Source organism: Geospiza fortis, unplaced genomic scaffold (assembly GCF_000277835.1).
Source record: "Geospiza fortis unplaced genomic scaffold, GeoFor_1.0 scaffold331, whole genome shotgun sequence".
In the NCBI taxonomy this organism is placed as follows: domain Eukaryota; kingdom Metazoa; phylum Chordata; class Aves; order Passeriformes; family Thraupidae; genus Geospiza; species Geospiza fortis.
Window position 1 is genome coordinate 324,483 of NW_005054540.1, and position 20,990 is coordinate 345,472.

A 20,990-nucleotide genomic window follows, 5' to 3' on the forward strand; every position below is an offset into this window, starting at 1 on the left:
AGCTGTCCATCAGAAGCATGGAGATGGTGGCATAAGGAAGACAGAGGTGAGCAGTTGGCACAGGGACAGTAACTGGGTGCAGGCTAATCCTGGTGACAGCAGCGACAGTGGCGGTGGCAGTGCGACAGCTCAGCCTTGGCTTGCAGAGCCAAATGAGCAGTGGTGCTGCTGCTTTTCCAAAACCTGAGATGAGGGCTCCAAAATGAGCACCTGGCATTGCTGCTTCATCATTTAGAGCAGATGCTTCTTGGCAGCAGTGTCGTTAAGGTTGATGATAAATTCAGTGTGTATTACATATACAGGAAAATAGATGTAAACTGTGGCACATCCAGGATTAAATGTCTGCATGGATTGTATTTTCTGCCTTGATCAAGGCCTGAAATATGCATATATATTTACTCACATTTCTGAAAATGTAAATAATAAATAGATAAGCTTCTTTCAGAACACTCAGGGAGAAATTAAGAAAGGCTTCTTCATTTTGTCAAATGCTAGCCACAATATTCTTTTACAGAATACAAATACAGATTTGCAGCAAGGGTACAAAATGTAATTGAATTCATTGTGTGTTTGTGAGAGACTGCTTTATTAATTTCCATTTAAGACAAATTAAGTCTCTTTATTTAACTCACTGTATTCTACACCACATAAAGGACCTGTCAGGATGATGGTGAGAGACAGAGCTGGCAGGAACAGTACATAGAAGTGCCCATTAAAAAGGTGTATGCAACTGTGCAAAGAAAAATAAATTATATACAAAACTAAAACTTCCTTTTCTGCTCTAAGACATGTTTCAGAAGTGTTCCACAGCTTTTATTAAGGTATTCAAAACTACTGAATTATCATACCTCATATTATTCATTCAGAACAGCTTAATTAAAATTAATGTAATTGAGACTATATTCCCTCTGCTACCTATACCTGTACAGCATTATAAATGATGTTGGGATAGTTATACCCAAGCTACCACATTTCAAACAGCTTTACAGCACCTTAGCTCATATGCCAGCAAGGAAATGCTTTCTTTCCCTGTTTTTCATCATATTCTTTCTCTAAGAATCTGTCAGGTTAGAGGAAGCTTATTGAGCTAAAGAGACCTTTTTTTTGAGCCACTGCATTTTTTCCTCTAATGTTCTTTTTATATTTACATTGTAGGTTACATTTTCTAAACACTTTCCCATCAGTAATTCCTTAGGCTCCATGGGTTTCATCAGTAAATTAAATGCATTCAGCAGTGTTGTCAGGTGCTGAAACTGGCTGGCACAAGCAGTGTATTTCTGTTCTGGAAAACCCTTAAGCTGCAATATGCCAAGCAATCTCTTGGGAATGATCCTTAGGCTGCACAGGAGTGTGTGTGCCCAGGAATTGGTTGGGTAGGTGGCAGGGCCAAGAGCATCTGTTTGTTCTGTGGTGGGTGGCTGCCCTGTAGTGTATGAGTGTGTCCCCTGCCACTCCTCAGTTCCCAGTGCAGCTGCTGGCAGTGCCCCTTGGGACCAGCTTCTGTGCTCTGCTCTGCTGTGTCTTTGTCCCCACCGTGGCAAGGAAGTTTTGCAAGCCATGGTTAAAGTAGCCAGTGGGGACTTGTGCTGATGTCCTTATTTTGTGAAATGTATGAGGACAGCTTAGCAAAAGTTGAGCCAGACAATGGCTCCCCAACTGGGTGCCATTCCCTGTCACACTGCCAGAGCCACTGGCTCCCTGCCATTTTGCAGGTGGGGACCTGGAAACTCACCTGGCTGGGTGAGCTGGCTTCTCTCCAGAAAGGCTCTACATCTCTGGGCATGGCTGGGGCCTGCTTAGGTGGACAGCACAGAAGTTTAATTGGATATTTTTAATAAGTTTTCTGTTTTAGCAGTAGCTGGGAGTCACTTGTTTTTTCCTGAGCATAGGTTTTCCCTTGGGGCTGCCTGCACACAGCCTGGCTGGTGCACAAGGTGAGCAAGGAAGAGTTTCAGGAGCTTATCTCCCTCACAGTGCCTTCAGTGTGAAAAGCTCTGCAGTATTTCCAGACACACTGCTGCAGTCACTGATGTTGTCCTTTCAAGTGCTCTTTAGTTCAGTGCCTTTGAACAAAAGGAAGTAACACTTTAGGACTTAGTGGGGTTTTTTTTGGATGGTTGGTTGTCAAGATTTGAGGTCTTTAACTCAGCAAAATTTCTAACAAATTTCTTTTCCACCTCTGCTCTTTTAACCAACAGGTATAGTCTTGTGTTTCAACATAAGGTATTCATGAGTCTGGTTATTTCTAGTGTGTAAAGCTGATCTTTTATTCTGATCTTGCCTCCCTACAGCTGACCTGAACAACGTCAGGTTCTCGGCGTACAGGACTGCCATGAAACTCCGCAGGCTGCAGAAAGCCCTCTGCTGTAAGTACCTGCTTGTGCCTCACCCTCTGCCAGGAAGGCTCCATCACCAGCACACAAGTTTATTCACAGATATCAGACACAGAAAAACACTCCTACACGTACCCCCAGCTGTGCCTGGTACATGGAGACCTCTCACCTGAAGGGCCTCCTGCTGCCACCCATTTACATGATCATTACAAAACCAGAGTGCTGGGTGGTCTGCAGGTCTGTGCCTTGTAAGGCAGAGCAGTTGTTGAGAAATAAAACTGAACATACCGTACATATTTCTTATCTTTACACTCTTTAGCCAGGTATTTTCACTGTGCCGTGTCACTGTGCCATGTCCTGTGCCAGCCACTGCTTTGCAGCCCAGAGGAACACAGTTGTGGTGTGTTGGGAGCAGTGAGAGCTCAGCTGAAATAACACTTCAGAGCTGGAGTTGCTAATGGTTTGTTAAGTTAAATCTTGAACCCTGAGGGGTTATTGCCTTTAAATGAGATCATCTCAATAAACATTCAGCTTCATTTTTTCCCCAGCTTTCAGTTGTGTTGAAAAGTCTCTCATCGGCTGTTACATTAGTGATGTGCATGTTCAAACATTTTAATTCTCCCAACTGCTCTATGTTATTCTATTTTTCACTAGAATTACATTTCCTTTTCAGCTTATTGTAACCTGATAGCTAAATAATTTGCTGACAGTTTTCTTGATAGGCCAGTCAGTTGCCAAAGCAAGCAGTTTATTAGGCAGTCCAATTGGGAGGATTATTAAAATATTTTAACATTCACTGTTTGGCATTTAATTACAGGGTTAAATTTCTGACACAGTTGCAAATGTCTCAACTGTTGATTTATCTCAAGTTGGATTTGTGCTCACATGCTTTCTGGAACTGTGTCAAACCTCAGAATTTTTGAGCATGTTTACTTTTAGGCTTATAAGCATGGGTGAATTCCACTAAAGTGTGCAGACTTAATGTCTGAATGTATAAAAAATAGGGAAAAAAAGGAAAAATAAACAATAAGTGAGAAGTCTTGTAACATAATGAAAGATTTCAACATGAATGCAGTGACAAAGAAGGAACTATGATGATTAGAAATATAAACATCTTTCCATGGTACAGCACTTCTGCCACACTCACTGTGGAAATGTGGTATAAAGAAACTGGAGTGAGAAGTATTCATAATCAGTGCAGCACTGAAGGAAACAGAATTTCTGGAATTAACTAGCTGGCAGTGCATAAGTGTAACTTGTAACATGTTTTTATGACTGAAAGTGCAAAACTTTGCATTCCATTTTATCTGTATTAGAATCATAGAATATTCTGAGTTGGAGGGAACTCACAAGTGTGATCCAACTCCAGCTCCTGGCAGGATGCCCCAAGTGTCACACCATGTGCCTGAGGGCACTGTCCAGACGCTTCTTGAGCTCTGTCAGGCTGGTGCTGTGACCACTTCCCCTGGAGAGCCTGTTCCAGTGCCCAGCCATCCTCTGGTGGAACCTTTTTCCAATATCCAGACTAAACCTCCCCTGACACAGCTTCAGACCATTCCCTTGGGTCCTGTCACTGGTCACAGAGAGCAGAGATCAGTGCCTGCCCTTTGTCTTCCCCTGATGGGGAAGTTGTGATGCAGTGAGGCCTCCCCTCAGTCTCCTCCAGGCTGAACCCAGTGACTTCATCCCCTCCTCACACAGCTGCACCGTCCTCGTTGCCCTCCATTGGATGTTCTTTAACAGCTTAATGTCTTTTCTGTATTGTGGCACCCAAAACTGCCCCCAGCACTCGAGGTGAGGCCCCCCCAGAGCAGAGCAGGACAATCCCCTCCCTTGCCCAGCTGGCCATGCTGTCCCTGATGCCCCCAGGACAGGGATGTCCCTCCTGGCTGCCAGGGCCCTGCTGGCTCACACCCAACTTTCCATCAACCAGCAACTCCAGGTCCCTTTCCCTGGTACTGCTTTCCAGCCTCTCACTCCCCAGCCTGTCTGTACATCCAGGGTTGCCCCATCCCAGGTGCAGAATCCAGGATTTTCCCGTGTTGAATTTCACATGGTTGGTGACTGCCCAGGCCTCTCATCTGTTGAGGTCTCTCTGCAGGGCCTCCCCGCCTTTGAGGGAGTCAAGAGCTCCTCCCAGTTCTGTATCACCTGCAAACTTGCTCAGTGTCCCTTCCAGTCTGGTGTTCAAGTCCTTCATGAAGATGGTGGAAGAGCACAGGGCCAAGAATGGAGCCCTGTGGAGCTCCCTTAGTGCCAGCTCACCACTGTGATGTCCCCCCATTCACTGTAACCCTTTGTGCCCCATCTGTGAGTCAGCTGCTCACCCATCACATGGTGTGTTTTTCCAGCTGGGGGCTGAACGTTTTGTCCAGAAAGATGCCATGAGAAACAGTATGGAAAGTTTTACTGAAATCAAAAAAGATTGCATAAACTGGCTTCCTTTGGTCAACTAGCTGGGTTACTATGTCATAAAATACTGGAATGGTCTGCCTGGGGATGTAGTGGAGTCACCATCCCGGGGTGTATTTAAAAAAAGACTGGATGTGATGCTCGGTGCCATGGTTTAGTTGAGGTGTTAGGGCATGGGTTGGACTTGATGATCTTGAAGGCCTCTTCCAACCTATTTTGTGATTCTGTGTGAATCTGTGAAAAGGAAATTAAATTTATTGAGCAGGACTTTCCCCTCACAAACCTGTGCTGGCTGTGACTCTGTGGTCCTTCAGGTGTTTTTCAATAACTGATTCCTACCATTAAATGATTCTGGACTCATCTTGGACTTTTGCATTGGGTTTTTGTGGCCAGGCTGTGGTAGCTGGTGGTTTCTCTGAGAAGCTGCTAGAAATTTACCCCATGTCTGACAAAGCCAATGCCAGCCACCTCCAAAACAGACCTGCTGCTGGCCAAGGCCAAACCCATCAGTGGCAGTGATAGTGCCTTTGTAGTTGAGAAGGGTGTGGGAGAAAATCTGCTGCACAGCAGTGGCTGGGAAAGAGAAGGGGAAATCCGTGAGAGAAACAACTCTGCAGACACCAAGGTCAGTGCAGAAGGAGGGGGAGGAGATGCTCCAAGTGCCAGAGCTGAGATTCCTCTGCAGCATGTGGATAAGACCATGGTGTGCCCCTGCTGTCTGTAGAGCTCCTCAGTGGAGCAAATACCCACCTGCAGCCTGTGGAGGACCCCCGTGCCAGAGCAGGTGGGTGCCTGAAGGAGGCTGTGACCAATGTGAAAGCCCTGCTGGAGCAGGCTCATGGCAGGAATTGTGAACTCTGGCTGAGGAGCCCACGCTGGAGCAGGTTTGCTGGCAGCACTGTCTGTTCCCCAGGGACTGAATCCTGTGGGAGGGATCCACTCAGGAGCAGTTTGTGAAGAGCTGCAGCCAGTGGGAAGAACTTGCGTTGGAGCAGTTTGTAGAGGACTGTCTCCCGTGGGAGACTGCACAGTGGAGCAGGGGAAGAGTGTGAGGAATCCTCCCACTGAGGAGAAAGCAGCAGCAGAAACAACATGTGATGAATTGAGTGCAGCCCCCATTCTCCTGCTGCTGCTGCAGGGGAGGAGGTAGAGAATTTGGGAGTGAAGCTGACCCTGGGAAGAAGGGAGGGGTTGAGGGATGCATTTTAAGATTTAAGATTTATTGTTCATTATCCTCCTCTGATTTGATTGGTGATGAATTCAGTTAATTCTCCCGAGTCGGGTCTGTTTTGCCTGTGACAGTAACTCGTCAGTGATCTCTCCCTGTCCTTATTTCGACCCATGAGCTTTTCTGTCTGTTTTCCCTCCCCTGTCCAACTGAGCAAGCTGAAGTCAGTTCATCTCTTGAGGTTACGTTTAGGTAAATTTTCAGAGAATTGATGCTCTCGGAGACATGCAGTGGCGCTTACACTGATTACTCTAGCACATTCTTCATACTTGTATCTAAGGAGAAGCATTTAAGGAATTTGGTTAGCAGGCTTTGTTCTTACAAATATTTTTGCCTGGAGACACCATCATTGTATTTGTGTATCCTATCACTTCAGTGTCGCTTGTGAACTCAGTTCAATTAGGTTTTTTTTAAAACCTCAACTCATTACAAAATTATTTTTCTGCATTTTGGCAATAGTAGAATTAGAGCACAGAGCTGGATTTCAGGGCTCCTACGCAAAGCCAAAATCCCACTTGCAGTGGGTGCTGCTTTCAGCTCTTACTCTTCATTTCTGTTTTAAAATTGCAGGAGTTTTTAAATATATATATCCGTATATGCCTATATATATCTATATGGATCTTCTTTTCTGCAAACTTCATAGAGAACAGCATTTTTGTCTACTGAGGAGTACTCTGAAAATGTGTGTTTTATAGAAGGCCTGGAGAAGTAAAGGTACAGCCTACTTCTCAGTATCAGGAATAGAAACACTTCAAAAAGGGAGCTGTACTTAAATTTTAGTTCTTTTCAGTTCATAAATCAGCCCAATGAGTATGAAGACGCTAGGATATTAAACCGAAAGAAGAATATGGAAAATAGCAATCCTTAAAAAAGAAATGCTTATGTGTTGTACTATTTAATATGTGGCTTTATCATTTCAGCCTTCAAAATTTTTGTGAGCATGCCAGGTGTGGCTATTGCACCAAGTTTTTTTAAATGTATGGATTCCTTTGATAATCACATCAAAGCATGATGACTTTCTTGTTTTGCTGCTTTTAAAGATCTGATCTTCAAGTTCAAACCACATCAGGACATCATGATATCAATAAAATGAGATGTATTCACAAACTTTTCTTGGAAATGCAGCAAAAGAAAATATTCAAGAACTTCTGCTAGGGGTCTTTTTTCCTTTAACTGTATGCAGACTAGATTAAATATATTTTTTATGTGTCAGCCAACAGCAGCAGGTTACAGAGAAGATGATCTTGCATTCTGGGAGGACCGTTTATACTTTTTATTACCAGCCATATGTTGAGTTTTCCCTAAGTTCAGCTTGTGACCTCTAGAGTGCACTTTCTCCTGCCTATTAATTGTCACTTCTGTCCTTCAACTGGTTACTTATTCCATGTTGTCTTTTATACTTTTCTTGCAATCTGGCAGTGTCTAGTTAAAAACATCCTAACCTTTTCTCTATTGCCTTCGAGGCCAAAGAAATATTTATATAAGTGACTTAGACTTCAAAGTTAGCTAGAAGCCACTGCTCACACAGATTTTGGAGTCAGTTTTGGAATTTTAAATAGAAAAGTGTAAAAGAGTGGCAGGGAACCCACAAGAAGTGCAAAGCATAAAATGGTGTGGTTTATTTCAAGTAAAGCTTTTCAAATCACTGCAGGGTGCCACATACTCAGCTCTTCAATACATATCTGATTGTCTTGTGCAAGTTGGTCATTCACAGGACCTTCGTATCTGCTTTTAGGAAATAAATAAGCAGTTCTGTGTTCTGGGAGAGGACCCCACACACACATTTCTTAAGTCTTGGTGGGAAAGATGAAGGAGGATTTTAATGTGATGAAGGCCAGAGCCTTCCTTTTTCCCACGAAAAGAGGCTCCCTAAAGCAGGACGTGTTGGCAAACGCTTTTTGCTTGTTAGGAGATAATTGTGTGTTACAAACTTTGGGATAGGACAGGAGGTTGATGAAGAGTGGGCTGAAAGGCTTTTCAGAAGATGCTGTTTATTAATGGAAGAGCTTTCACAAAGTGGAATGACCCATGTTTAGCAGTAGCTGCATATATAATTATGCTGCCACTCAGACGCCTGAGGGGTTCATTTAATTACCGTTGATTCGCAGTCTCAAAGGAACTGAGAGTTCAGCCTAAAGCTCAGTTATAGGTGTTTGAGGGCTGTGCTCTATTTTCAATTTGACTAATGAATTCTTAGAAGAAAAACATCTTTCTGAGACGCTGAGGAACAGATCTGATGCTTTTGCAGGATTTAACACTGATCTTAGCATAGCTATATTTTTTATGCTAGAAGGTTAAACATAATATTCCAAAATACTTTATTTTAATAAGTGTCTATATGCTAATGTGAAAAAAAGCTAAAACTCCAATAAAACTCTGCGCAAAATCATGGAGTCAAAGTTAAATGTCTTGGTGTAATAATAGGGATAGCATTCCAAGGTTTCCTTATTCACTCTAGCACTAGGTATGTTAGGCCCAGAGGACGAAATTTTCAGAAGTGCTTAAGGGATTTAGTAGCAGAAGTAAGTCCCTATTGATTTCCAATGAAATAGATACTCTTGAAATTCTTTTGGCAATTACAAAATCCCAGCGTACTGCCCAAGCAGCATTGCAAACCAGCCCTGTGGGCAGCTAAAGTATTTCTCATCTCCCACTAGGACATCAAAGGGGCAGTTTCATCCTGGATAAAACAGGATACTCAAGTGTGAATTTGCCAAATGTGCCCTTAAACAGGATCAAGTTCTAAAAAAAATCCTATATGGTGTTCTGCATTTAGCTTCTGCTCATTATGTAGGTTTTTTTTGACATTATGAAGAGATGCTGCTTACCAGAACTGAAGAAAGCACATTTTTTATTCCAGTGAGAGAAAAACTGGTCTTGCATTTGAGTCAGTTCATTTTCTAGTTTTGTGAAGAATTTCCTGGATGATTTTGGGCAGTTCATTTTGGACCAGATGCTACTGCCTTGGGTCATATTACATCGTGCCTGCACTATGTGACTGCTCATGGTGTGAGCAGGATTAACAGCATCTGGGCTTCAACATCTCCGTTGCTCACACCCTGGAAATTCACTGCAAGGAGTTAGGAAGTGTTTTCCTGTGGCAGCCGGAAGATCATCATCAACTATCTCATCTTTCTGATTTCTTTTGTTCTTATTCCTGCCTTACTTTGTAAGCCAACATCCCATGATTTTGTGTGCCTTAAGTGTGATGCTGCTTGGTGATGTTAGTTTGCAGAGGTTAGGAGCTGAGAAAGGGAAGTTCAGTTTTGCCCTGGACATCTGCATTTCAAAATTCAACTGACTTAAATTGGGATAAAAATAAATGTTTTAAATGTCTGTGACAAAAATCTCTGTTGCATGTTGACTAATAAGTTTAAACATGTCTTACTCTGTAATGCCATAGAGGTATTGATAATTATAAATGATGTTCAGAATTAAAAATGCATACATTTAATTAATAAATATTGAAAGAGGATATGTAGTGATTCCAGAACCTTCTTTCCACTCTCCTCACTAGAGGAAAAGTAACAGTGAGGTTAATCACAGTTCAGCTCTGATTTGTTTGCATATTCCTTGTGGAGTTTGGTTTGGTTAAGATTTCTTGACTTCTCTAAGAAATAGTTAGTGCATCTCAGAAAAGCTGATGACCTGTGCTATGGTGAGAGCACATTTGGCGAGTGCAGTAATCAAATATTAGCCTGTCTATCTGTAGGAACATAAAGCATGAAATACATAGTTTTTACTTGTACAGCAATTTGTGTAATCTTTCCATAGGACCCAAGAGCATAATAAGTACTTCACAGCTAAAAATGAAACAGATACACACACTGGTCTCTAAGGCCACAGCTAAATAACAGTGCATCTGTAGGAGTTCTGAAACCAGTCTTGCATGTGACTTTCAAAGGACATTTTACATCCTCTGGCCAGGCACATGAGCCAAGTACAGTGCTCTATTTACTTTTTGGATGTGGGTAGTACAACCACTGTTTCTCTTTGGTCTTTATGGTTGTGTATTTTTTTTTTATTTCAACAGTGGATCTCCTGAGTCTGTCTGCTGCCTGTGATGCCTTGGACCAGCACAACCTCAAACAGAACGACCAGCCAATGGATATTCTGCAGATCATTAACTGCCTGACCACCATTTACGATCGACTGGAGCAAGAGCACAATAACCTGGTCAACGTCCCCCTCTGTGTGGACATGTGCCTCAACTGGCTTCTGAATGTCTATGACACGTATGTATGGGGGCTCAGGACAGGGGAAAGCTCCAGAAGCTTTCCCAGTAGCACAAGGGGAGGAGGAAGATGTGTTGAGCTGTTTGCCTCATTATAGCATGGGTGGCTTAGAGCTGAAAAAAGGGTAGTTGAAGTGAAAGTTTAATAAACCTGATGATTTAATGGCTGCATTTAGCTGAATCAATACAGCCCTTGGTTAGGCTTACAATCTTGGATTTACTAAGCTAGGTAATGAGAGAGCTGGAAAACAACTTTTTAAGCAGATTTTTTTTGTTCAGACCAGTGCTGTGACTGCATGTCTGTCCACAGTAGGTCATGACTTTACATGGCATTTTAATTTATTTTGATAAAGAAATTCAAGAGAATTATCAAGAAACAACAGAATGAACACCATATAAACTCCTGCTTGTCTATACCTCTGGATGTTAAACCTTTTCAAATATGTCAATTTTCCGTAGCTTTCAATATGTCATTCTTTTTCAAAGATGTAAGAGGGTCATCTCTTGTCTAATGTGCTTACAACCCTTGGCTGTAAGAAGATTTGAGAAACATTTAATTCAAAATTTAATTTTAAAAAGTGTACCCATCAATATAAACACAACAGACTAAATATACCTGAAGAAAATGTAAGGGTATTCCTTTTAAGTGGGTTAATGATACTGCTCATGATGCATAAGCAAATTCCAACATAGATTTGCAAGCTCATTTTAGAATAAGCCATTGTATTTGTATTTGGAGAATTTAAGTTTTAAAAAGTCAGTTTTGTGTTTTTAACATTTTTATCAGCCACTTCCAGCCAGACATGCTCATTTCTGTGGCAGAATAAACATTTACCTGTAGAATTGGAAGGTCATGGGACAAGTACTGTATTTCCATTGACATTTTGAACCATACTGTTGTTGTAGGGCCATAACACTGTTCTTCCATCCACCCTTTGTCACAGCAGTGAAGCTTCAGTGATCACTGCAAAAAAAAAGTACAGATTTGTACAGATTATGTCTTCCTGAAGGATCACCTCCAATAAGTCAGTTTTTTTGACATCCCCTGCAGCAGCTGCAGTATCCTGTGGATTACCCAGTTTACATTATATTTCTTTTAGTTTACCAGTAATAGAGAAGGGGGCTATATTCATTCAAGAGCCAGGTTTTATTTGTTTAATCTGCTTTGGCTTTCACAGAACAGTGATCCACTTCTTAGTTACCGTGAACCATAAATAAGACATAGATGAGGACTCCCAGTTAGTGAAAACAAAACATGTGTTAGGAATATTAATCTGTATCAGTCACATAAGAGGCAGAGAGGGAACTAAAGGTCATTCCATGGCTGCTCCTAAGCTGAACTGTCCAGTTTGGATGGGGCATGTGCACCAGCCATGTCCAGTTTAGCTTTCTTTGTGTTGCACTGTGCTGCAAGTACAACATTGGAAATTATAATTATCTGCCTCCAGGCAATTCCCTAGGTGTGCTGAGGAGCTGCATATTGCAGGGCACAATGGAACACAGAGGTGTTTTATGTGTGAGGAAAGCTTGTAGCTATTTTACCAAAATTCAAGTTTAAATTGCACTGGTAAGAGAAGTGACCTTGGGGTTACGTGTGTTTAGTTTTCATTGTAAACTTAATAGGCAGAGATCAACCAAAGTTCACAGCGCTACCAGAGATGTTTAATTAAATGTACTGCATCTTTACTTTTCTTATAATTGAAAACTGTCATTTGTAAAGATATTAATCAAATTCACAGTCAATGACTGATCTAATTATGGGTACAGCTCTGCAAATCCAGCACATTTCGGATTTGTTTTAATTGATCAGTCACTCATGCTCATTTGCAGTAGCTTGCTAAATTATTGGTTTGACTTGGGAGGAGAGGAGAGTGAACTGAACAACTCATGATTCGTACAAGTTTCAATTTAATTGCCTTGCAGAGCAATCATTATTCTATATTCTTCTCTTGTATAATTTGCATGAGTCTGGTATTCATCAGGAGGAGTTTCTCAGGGCACAGATGATAATTAATTTGGAAAAGATTTGAGGGAGAGGAGTGAGAGGACCAGAGTGTGGAAAGCATAGGTAAACTACAAATGCTTCTTATTCATGATGGAAAACGTAAGATTCTTTAATAAAAATCTACAAATTCTAAATTTGGCTTTGTCCACAGGTTTCTGTCTGTACTTTTTATAGGGTTTGCAGGGGAGATGTGTGGGTAAATGAGCACTGCTGGCTCCTCAGCTCTTTCATAGGATTAAAAAGACCCCATGCATCTTTACCTGTGGTGCAGCCTGATGCATGAGCATGGCCTGCCTCTATGATTCATCTTATTCCCAGTGGGGGCCTTACTGGTGACACTTCAAAGCTGTTGATAAGTCTCTGCTTCAAAAATGTTGGGTTTAGGCATTAGCTTCCTGTTTTGTGTATGTCTTTGTTTGCAATAGATGTTACATATTTAAAATGCTCTCAGAAATACAAGTCTGGGGGGGAAGCCAGCAACTGGGAGTAAACTGAGTTAAAGCAGATGAGTGAGAGAAGATGTGAAGGTTTGTCAGTGCGTTGCCTGCAGCTCAGAGGAGGATGTTGTTCTCTCTGTCACATTAGAAAGCAGAAGTAGTAGTGTGGGCACGTTACAAGGCAGGCGTGAGCGTGGGGGAGAGACTGACAGGCAGCAGGGGCTGGTTGGAGTGTCCCAGCCCCTTGGCACTGCACAGGAGAGCTTTGAGCGCTGCCAGGAGGAGCTCAGAAACCACACCAAGGTGTTAATGGCATAACTGTACAGCCTGCCTGCCTTGCCATGATTTCTAGGCAGGCTTTATCTTTCACCTGAACATATTGTGTCTCTGTCACTGCACACTTCTGGCAGAGGCTGCTTTTTCATGCTTGGCTTCCTGTTGCCTTTTCAGGCAAGTCAGGGCTTGGCTGACAGACAGTAAGCAAAGACTTTCTAAAAGCGACTGTTACATTGGATTTCTGGTGGAAGTAAAGCTATATTGTCTTTGGCAAGAGGACTAGTTTGCTGTTCTGTCAGGGGACCTCATCTCCTCTGAGAATCACTCAGCAGCAGTTCATAGAGAAGCCTGTTCAAGGAAGCTTAGTGTAAAGACCCTTTATTCACTTTTTTAATAAAAAAAGGAGATGAGTAGTTATTTCTGATCGAGACCATTTCACGTAGAGTTGATACAACGGCACACTGCAGTTCAGCTATGCCTGTGAAGCCACAGCAAGGTTTTATTTTTCTAGCTTAACTAATAACCATCCAGCTTGAGTATTCTCTGTGAGATTTAATTTATGAAATCTACAGCACTGCAGTGAACTTGGTTATAGTAAACAAATTGTGACATGATTGGATTTTATTATCAGCCAATGTTTCTTTTCCATTAGGGGTCGAACAGGAAGGATCCGTGTCTTATCTTTCAAAACTGGTGTCGTGTCCCTTTGTAAAGCACACCTGGAAGATAAATACAGATGTAAGTCGATGTAATTACTTTGGGTTTACCTTATGTCTGTGTTCCTGTTTTATTCCTCCTGGTTTTTAATTGAATAAACATTTAAATAGCATACAGAAACATTATTTTAGATATTGCAGATGCAAAGTGTGTTGTTTCACCTTGTACTTTTATTTGTTCTCTGTAGTTTTAGGTAATTTAACACTACAGCTGGCAACCATTTTTGATCACACCCCTCCCAGCAGAAAAAATTTTGACCACGCACCTCCAATAGATGTAGATCTATTTATAAATTATGCACATGTACTGCTCTACTAATATATTGTCTACATTATAAGGCATACCAAAAGAAGAAATTTAAGAAGGATGTGATAAAGATTAAATAAACACTATTTTGAAACTTTCAATTGAATTTATTATCTGTACAAAAAGTATTTCTTTACTGCACCCTGATGGATTGTCTTGAACTCTCCCTGAGGCACAAGAAGCCCTTTGGAGACCACTAGTTCAGCACTCCTTTACACACAAAAATGCATGTCTACAGGACACTTGCATTACACTATTTTCATATACATTAGCTTTTATAAATTATTCCCACATTGTGGTCATCTTATTATGTACATTGTGTTTAAATATAGCTGCTACCTTTAAATAAATAAATTTCAATAAATAAATAATAAAGTGGGCAAATTTTGCATATTTTAAGAGAGGAAATACTTGAAAAGATTCCACTTGCAGTCTTAGTTTTATGTGACTAATAAGTCAGTTCACTAATGAGACTAGGATCCAGAAAAGAACTACTGATAAATGTAGTTCTCAAGAGTAACTTTCTTGTTGAATTAACTGGTATCACTCATTCAAGCACTTAAAAATACCACTGAAAATCCAACCTTTAGGGTTTGACCCAATACCATAGCAGTTCTTCATCAATTGTTATCATTTTACTCTATACTAATGCAAGCTGAAGAACTCTAAACCAAAAAAGGACAGTACCACCAGTGGGGTCTGTGCATGACAATGTGTCATTGGGTCAGATTTTAGGGCAATCACAATGAATGTCACAATTTAGATTTCTAGATGTTTCATGTGGGTGTTAAGAAAAAGTATTCAAAAAATCTTTTAAGAAACTTACTACATATGTTTTTCAAAATTATATTTCATCTAAGATTATCAAAGTTATAAAGGAAAACATTTATTCGTATTTTAGATTCTCCTGCAGTGTGTGTGCACAGTAATGCATAACCTATTAAATGTCCTATAACCTTGCTGAGGACATTTAATGTTTTAATGATGGGGAAATTGAAAGCTGAATAGCTGTGGGAGAGGAAGGAATTGTGTCTGTCATGCTGTGGAGTGGCTTTGCCATCCGTGCTGAAGTCGTAGTGCAGCTGCCATTAGTATTGCTGCAAGTATGCAATGACTTGCACCCCTTACAATTTCTTGTCTCAGTTGTGCAGCAGAGCAGAGTTGGTTGTGCTAGAGCACGAGTCTTGAGGCTTGCAGAGGTGATGGAAGCGTTCATCCCAGAATTATTCATTATAAAACTAGACTTTGCAAGAGAGAAATTCATGTAATTAAAAAATAATCCTTTCTCTATCTGTTCCTTTATTCCTTTGGAAGAAAACAGGTGTCTAAGCAGTGCTAGGAAAGTTATCTCTAGCAGTGCTGAAGCATCTTCATAATTGTATCCCTGGTGTTGGGTAAAATATTAAAGGGACTCCAAAAAAAGAGCATTATTTTATTCTAGTCTTATTTTGCTCTCTCTTTTCTTTTAAACTATTGAAAAGTAAGGTGAATTTATTCAGGTAATATATTGTCAACAGAGATGTTGCCAAATAAATATTTCATTTAATGATAAACTGTTTTCTTCTTTTTATTATGAATTCTATAACCTCCTCAATATATATGTAGTATAATTAATTCCCATCAAATTAAATTGAGCTTATGAAGGGATAGTAATTCTGTCCTGTAAGGATTCTTTTTTAGACTGATGCAATAACAGAACATGTCATCAAGTGACATTTCACTTCAGAAGCTAAAAATTAATATGGATGGCAAGTTCTACCATGTTGCAATTTTTATTTTATTTTAGAAATTCTCTTTAATTAAAAGATCATCATATATCAAAGTTAGGCAATTCTTGGTTATCATTTTAACTCATCTGGAAGAGAAATGAATTCTCTGAGTTGTATGTTGATTGCTAAGACTTGAAAAGGTGCTCTATGTTGTATGAAATTATTTTACCATTAAACATTATTTTTTAGACATCTGTGTTGTGGCTTGAAGATCCTGCTGTTTAGTTAGCTGTGTTATCGAGTCTCTGCTTCTATCACCAGTGATGACACAGGTGCTGTGTTAGAGTGGCCTTTCTTCCCAGGCACAAGCCAGTAACACTATTAAGAATTACCACAAGACTCACATTTCACAGAAAAACCCCAGTGTTCATAGGAACAGAAGCAGCCAGATGGAAGTTTTATTTGTGCTCATGTCCTCCAAGGCTGTTGACCGCACCTGTGAGCCTTGGAAACGACGCAAATCTGGGCTGCTTGCCACATCCTGGTGGTGATGCTTGACCTCTGGTGTCCTTCTCCTTCCTCCAGACCTGTTCAAACAAGTGGCAAGTTCCACTGGCTTCTGTGACCAGCGCCGGCTGGGGCTGCTGCTGCACGACTCCATCCAGATCCCCCGGCAGCTGGGCGAGGTGGCCTCCTTTGGGGGCAGCAACATCGAGCCCAGCGTCAGGAGCTGCTTCCAGTTTGTAAGTCTGCGTTTGGCTGGCTCTGAATTTCCTGGTTGGCATTTTGTCTTGAGCTGGCCTCTACTTCCGAGGAGGGTTGAAAATCTGGGATGAGGATTAGGGTACTGTGGGTCATGTGATGTCCAGAGGAGGGTGACAAGGCTGGTGAGGGGCTTGGAACACATGCCCTGTAACGAATGTTTGAAGGAGCTGGGGTTGTTTAGCCTGGGGAAGAGGAGACTTAGAGGTGACCTTATTGCTCTCTACAACTTTCTGAAGGGAGCTTGTAGACTTGTGGGGGTCGGTCTCCTCTGCCGGGCAGCAACTGACTGAACAAGAGGATGCAGTCTCGAACTACGTCAGGGAAGGTATAGGTTGGATATTAGGAAAAAGATTTTTGCCAAAAGAATAATAAAGTACTGGAATGCTCTTCCCAGGGAGCTGTTAGAATCACCATCTCTGGATGTGTTTAAAAAAAGACTGGACATGACACTTGGTGCTATAGTCTAGTTGAGGTGTTAGGGCATGGGTTGAACTCAGTGATCTTAGAGGTCTCTTCCAACCTCATTATTCTGTGATGGTAGTGGCCACTGGCTTATTAAACTGTTCCTTTGACAAGATGTATTTGAATTAGCTCAGAGGGCAAATAATTGTTATTGGGGCTCCTGTTGGAACTGAACCCAGCAAACAGTGTAAGTCTTTGTTGCAGCAGCTCCTGGCTTTACAGTTTTGTATTGCCCAGCAGTAGATAACTGTTTATTGCTGCTGTGTAGGTGAACAGCAGTGGTTTATCTGAATTTTGGGCATGTACATAGCAGTGACAGCCAGGTGCCCAGGGGAGCAATGGGCAACCGCCTGCAGTGCTGTCTGGGGGCAAGGAGTGCTCGATGAGCTCCTTCCACTCCTTGAATGGATAATACCAGTTTTCTTTTAAAGCGCACTGAAAGAATTCCTGTCCTGTCTGTTGAGGAATATACAGCAAACTGGAGGCTCTTTTTCAAACTTGTAAATTATTTAATCTGGGGAGGAAGAGAGTTAAGGGAATTATTCATCCTTATCATAACTACAAGCAGAATGCACAAGATGAAGACAGCTGCTTAGTGAAAAGGTAGAGGAGGGGAGGTAATGTATGGTCTGTGATTAACTCTAAATGCATCTTCTACATTACAATGGAAGAAAGCTCTTTTCCCATCTCCTCACTGTCCCTGAGGGATTTTTTTGTTTGCTTGGGGAAGGGGGGAGCTGTTTGCTTTTTTGCCTGCTGCTCAAGTTTCATTATGTAGTAGTTTCAGTTCTGTAGTAAGCAAAACACAGCAAGTGTTTTCAATGAATATTAATGCTTGGAAGTAGACTGCATACACACAATGACTTCGAAAAGAATCTAATTCTAAAATCACCACAAACTTCAGTTCTGATGGGACATTTGCTTTCTGTATTTTTGACATTTCCTGCGACAGATTAATTCTACAGGATTTACATTTTACTGTTTCTGTCATTCATGTCATGACCTTTTATAATTCTAATTGGTATTTGATGCCATTTCAGAATGAGTGTTTTATAGGGCTATGTCCTAGGTGAATAACTCATGCTCATAAACTGTGCACAGTAATGTTGATAGCTGTGTTAGACCCTGCTGATGCTTTCAGGCCTTGACTTCCATGTTGGGCTTTCAAGTGACACCAACACAAAGTGATTATACAGCAAATCCATAGTAAAAATTTTGTACAAATGACCTTCCTCAGGAATTAGGACTTACTGGTTTCTGTGGTTTTCCGAAGTGTATGTCAACTGCACTGTAGAAAACCACTGAAAAACTGATATGGAAAGTGACCTCAGAATCTGGCAAAACCATAGTTATTTTTTTTAAGAAGGCTGCCATTCTGTGTGTTTACACTACAAATAAACAATAGAAAATCACAGTGATGAAACACATCAAACCGGTTTTTTTAAAGTAGGGAGAAAACTCTTGGAGATGGTCCTGTGCAGGTCTGGGAGTTGGACTCAGTGATTCTTTTGGGTTCCTTCCAACTCAGCTTGTTCTATGATTTTGTGATAACTATTTATTTGAACAAAAGGAGTTAGCAACCTTGTCATTAGAAATGAAGACATGCCAGCAGGCTGAAAGTTGTGCCACATCCAGCTGCTGGCATTCCTAGGAACAGCCCAAGCACAGCTGGGCACAACCTTTGGCATGCTCAGAAATCAGAGCATCAGAAAACCTGACGTTTCCTTCTCTTACCTGCACTGAAAAATAGTTTTTCATACCTGCAATAGGAGAAATGTCATCCTCTCTTTTTTCCTCCAGATGAAGCTTCATTTTAACTCTCAGAGTGCAGGTTGGTTTCCAATCTGGGCTGCAGCAGAACAGAGATCTCCTAGGAGGGACAGAAATCGGGAGGGAGGCTGAGATGAGGAGGGGAAATAGAGGAATAGGTGGGATGGAGTCCTAGGGAGAGGAGCAGAAATCCAAACACAGGGAAAGCCCTAATGAAGGCAAGGAAGAAGGAATTAAGGAGTGGAAAATAAGGATAACACCTAGGGAATGACAGTAAGAACAGCAGTAAGAATAATAGTGATGAAGGAAACACTGTGGGTAGAATGAGGCATGAAAGAAAGGAGCAGCCAGGAATGGAGAGGAGGAAAGAGATAAGAACTTCCCATGAGAAAGGGAGAAGGGGAACACTGAGACATCCTTTCAGTGTAGGATGGTGAGCACCGGGATCCACAGGCTGGGGGACAAGCACACAAGTGTTGGTGGGGGGAACATGGAGCAGCTCAGGAAACAGGGAGGCTGGAAAAGCTGGACAGCCAGGCAGTACTGCTGCTCCCAGCAGCCTCCTGTTACTGGAGCAAGATAATGAATTTTTGAAGAATATTGTGGGTGTTCATAGTTTACATTACTGCATGGAAACTAATTTAAGTCTTTCTTTGTACACCCACGTTGAGGAATGCTTTTTCTTTAGTTTTGGTTTTTTTCTTCCTTTTTTTCTTCCTTCTTTCTGGTGATGATAAGCCAGCAATATAATTGCAGTCATGTCAGAGTTGCAACAATTGTGTGCTTCAGAAGTGGTTCTCCCCGCTCCCTTAGGTTAGGTGCCCTGGCAACGGCCTTGTCTGTCTGCACAGCAGCAGAAAAAAAGGGGATGTTTACTGTTCCCAGAGATAACAGGGGAAATCTCTCCTGCTTTTTGAAGGGTGAGTCCTTGGGAATGAGGTTTGGGCAGGGAGGAGCCCAGCCCTGCTGTTGGCAGCAGCCTTGCCTGCCGCACACCTCTGCTCCTGAGAATTGAGTCCCCTTCTCCCGAGGCTGCTGCTCCAGTCCTCCTGCTACTTCTCCCTCTGCCTTTGTGCTTTCTGTAGTTTTCTTCATTTACAGGAAGGTGCTGGTAGAAGTTCTTGGGAGGAGAACGATATCATGGGACTCATCTTTCCTATTTGGGGCAGGGGTGTGTAATTTCTGCTTCGAGATTTAAAAGAAAAAGTGCTTTTAAGTTTAGAGAGCAAAGAGCTTAATCCAGTGACCACTTGAAGACTGTATAGTTCTGCTTAAGCTCAGAATGCATCAAAGCAATCTATAGATCCATGAAAAATCGAGTGAATTCAGTGTTGCTGCAGTGTGAAAGGACTTTCCTTTTAGTTCTGTGATGAGTAGGTTTTTTAAGTAAACAGGATAGGGAAATGATATGGAGTGAAGGACACACGGTTTTAATCACAGTGGAAAATTATTAATATGCTTTCCTCATATAGTGTAAACAGGACCTAGGAATTCACATTACTGCCTTGGATGAGTTACTGTGACATTGGGACTTTGAAGAAATGTGATGAGAGAGCAGAGTGCAGCTCAGATGAAAATGTCTCTCACCATTTCTCAGTAAAATGTTGGACAGTTGGTTATTGGTTATAAAATGCTTTAAGTATGCTTTCTTTCAAGGATATACTTGAATTAGAGTACTTGATGTCAAAAACTAGAACAGGTGAAGCTAAGGAGTAGTAAAATATGTGCAGTTAACTCATGCATGTATTTTTAACCTTGTTTTGCTTCACTTTGATGAAGCAAAGTATTTTAATATTCTGTATTTTATAGTCTTCATTACGAGATTTGTACGTGATCAATGGTAAGGCAAGATCAGCCTACTTTCTAAAACCATGGAAGTGTGTCCAAATCTGGTGTATTTACCTCAGGCAAATAAAATCCAAAATAGAGCTGTTAGTCCTTTTAGGTGGCATTTGGGTGTTACAAATCCTGGGCCAGGACTCTGAAACTGACTTTGGCCATAAATGCTGTGATTTGAATTGGTTGGACAATTGTTTCTTGAGGCATTGTTTATTGCTTTTATTTTTGAGCAGTTAGGAAATACCAGTACTATGTACAAATAACTATATATAGTTATATATACAAGTCTATATGAAAATAACTTACAAGTGCAGTGTTACTGCTGAGGGACTCAATCTCTTTTAACAGATTCAGGCAGCCGTTGTTTCTATTCATAGGATATTTCTTCTGCTCCTGGCTCTGACAACAGAGAGCTGGCCAAAGGGAACTAGCAAATCCTTCCTCAAGCTGCTGTGCTGTAAATGTCATAAAACAGCAATTCTGGTTTTATTTCAGCA

At 41.4% G+C, this 20,990-nt stretch overlaps 1 protein-coding gene across 4 annotated transcripts in view; it reads left to right on the plus strand.

The window, feature by feature from the left end:
- The window catches only part of LOC102033021 (dystrophin), a 391,913-nt gene that overhangs the window by 320,350 nt on the left and 50,573 nt on the right, over positions 1-20,990 (plus strand). For all 4 annotated transcript variants that reach the window (XM_031063886.1, XM_005429311.2, XM_031063887.1 and 1 more), the window contains exons 20-23: positions 2,292-2,366; positions 10,007-10,208; positions 13,578-13,663; positions 16,243-16,400. In XM_031063886.1, coding sequence (XP_030919746.1) covers positions 2,292-2,366; positions 10,007-10,208; positions 13,578-13,663; positions 16,243-16,400 — 521 coding nt within the window. The remainder of the gene's footprint in view (positions 1-2,291; positions 2,367-10,006; positions 10,209-13,577; positions 13,664-16,242; positions 16,401-20,990) is intronic.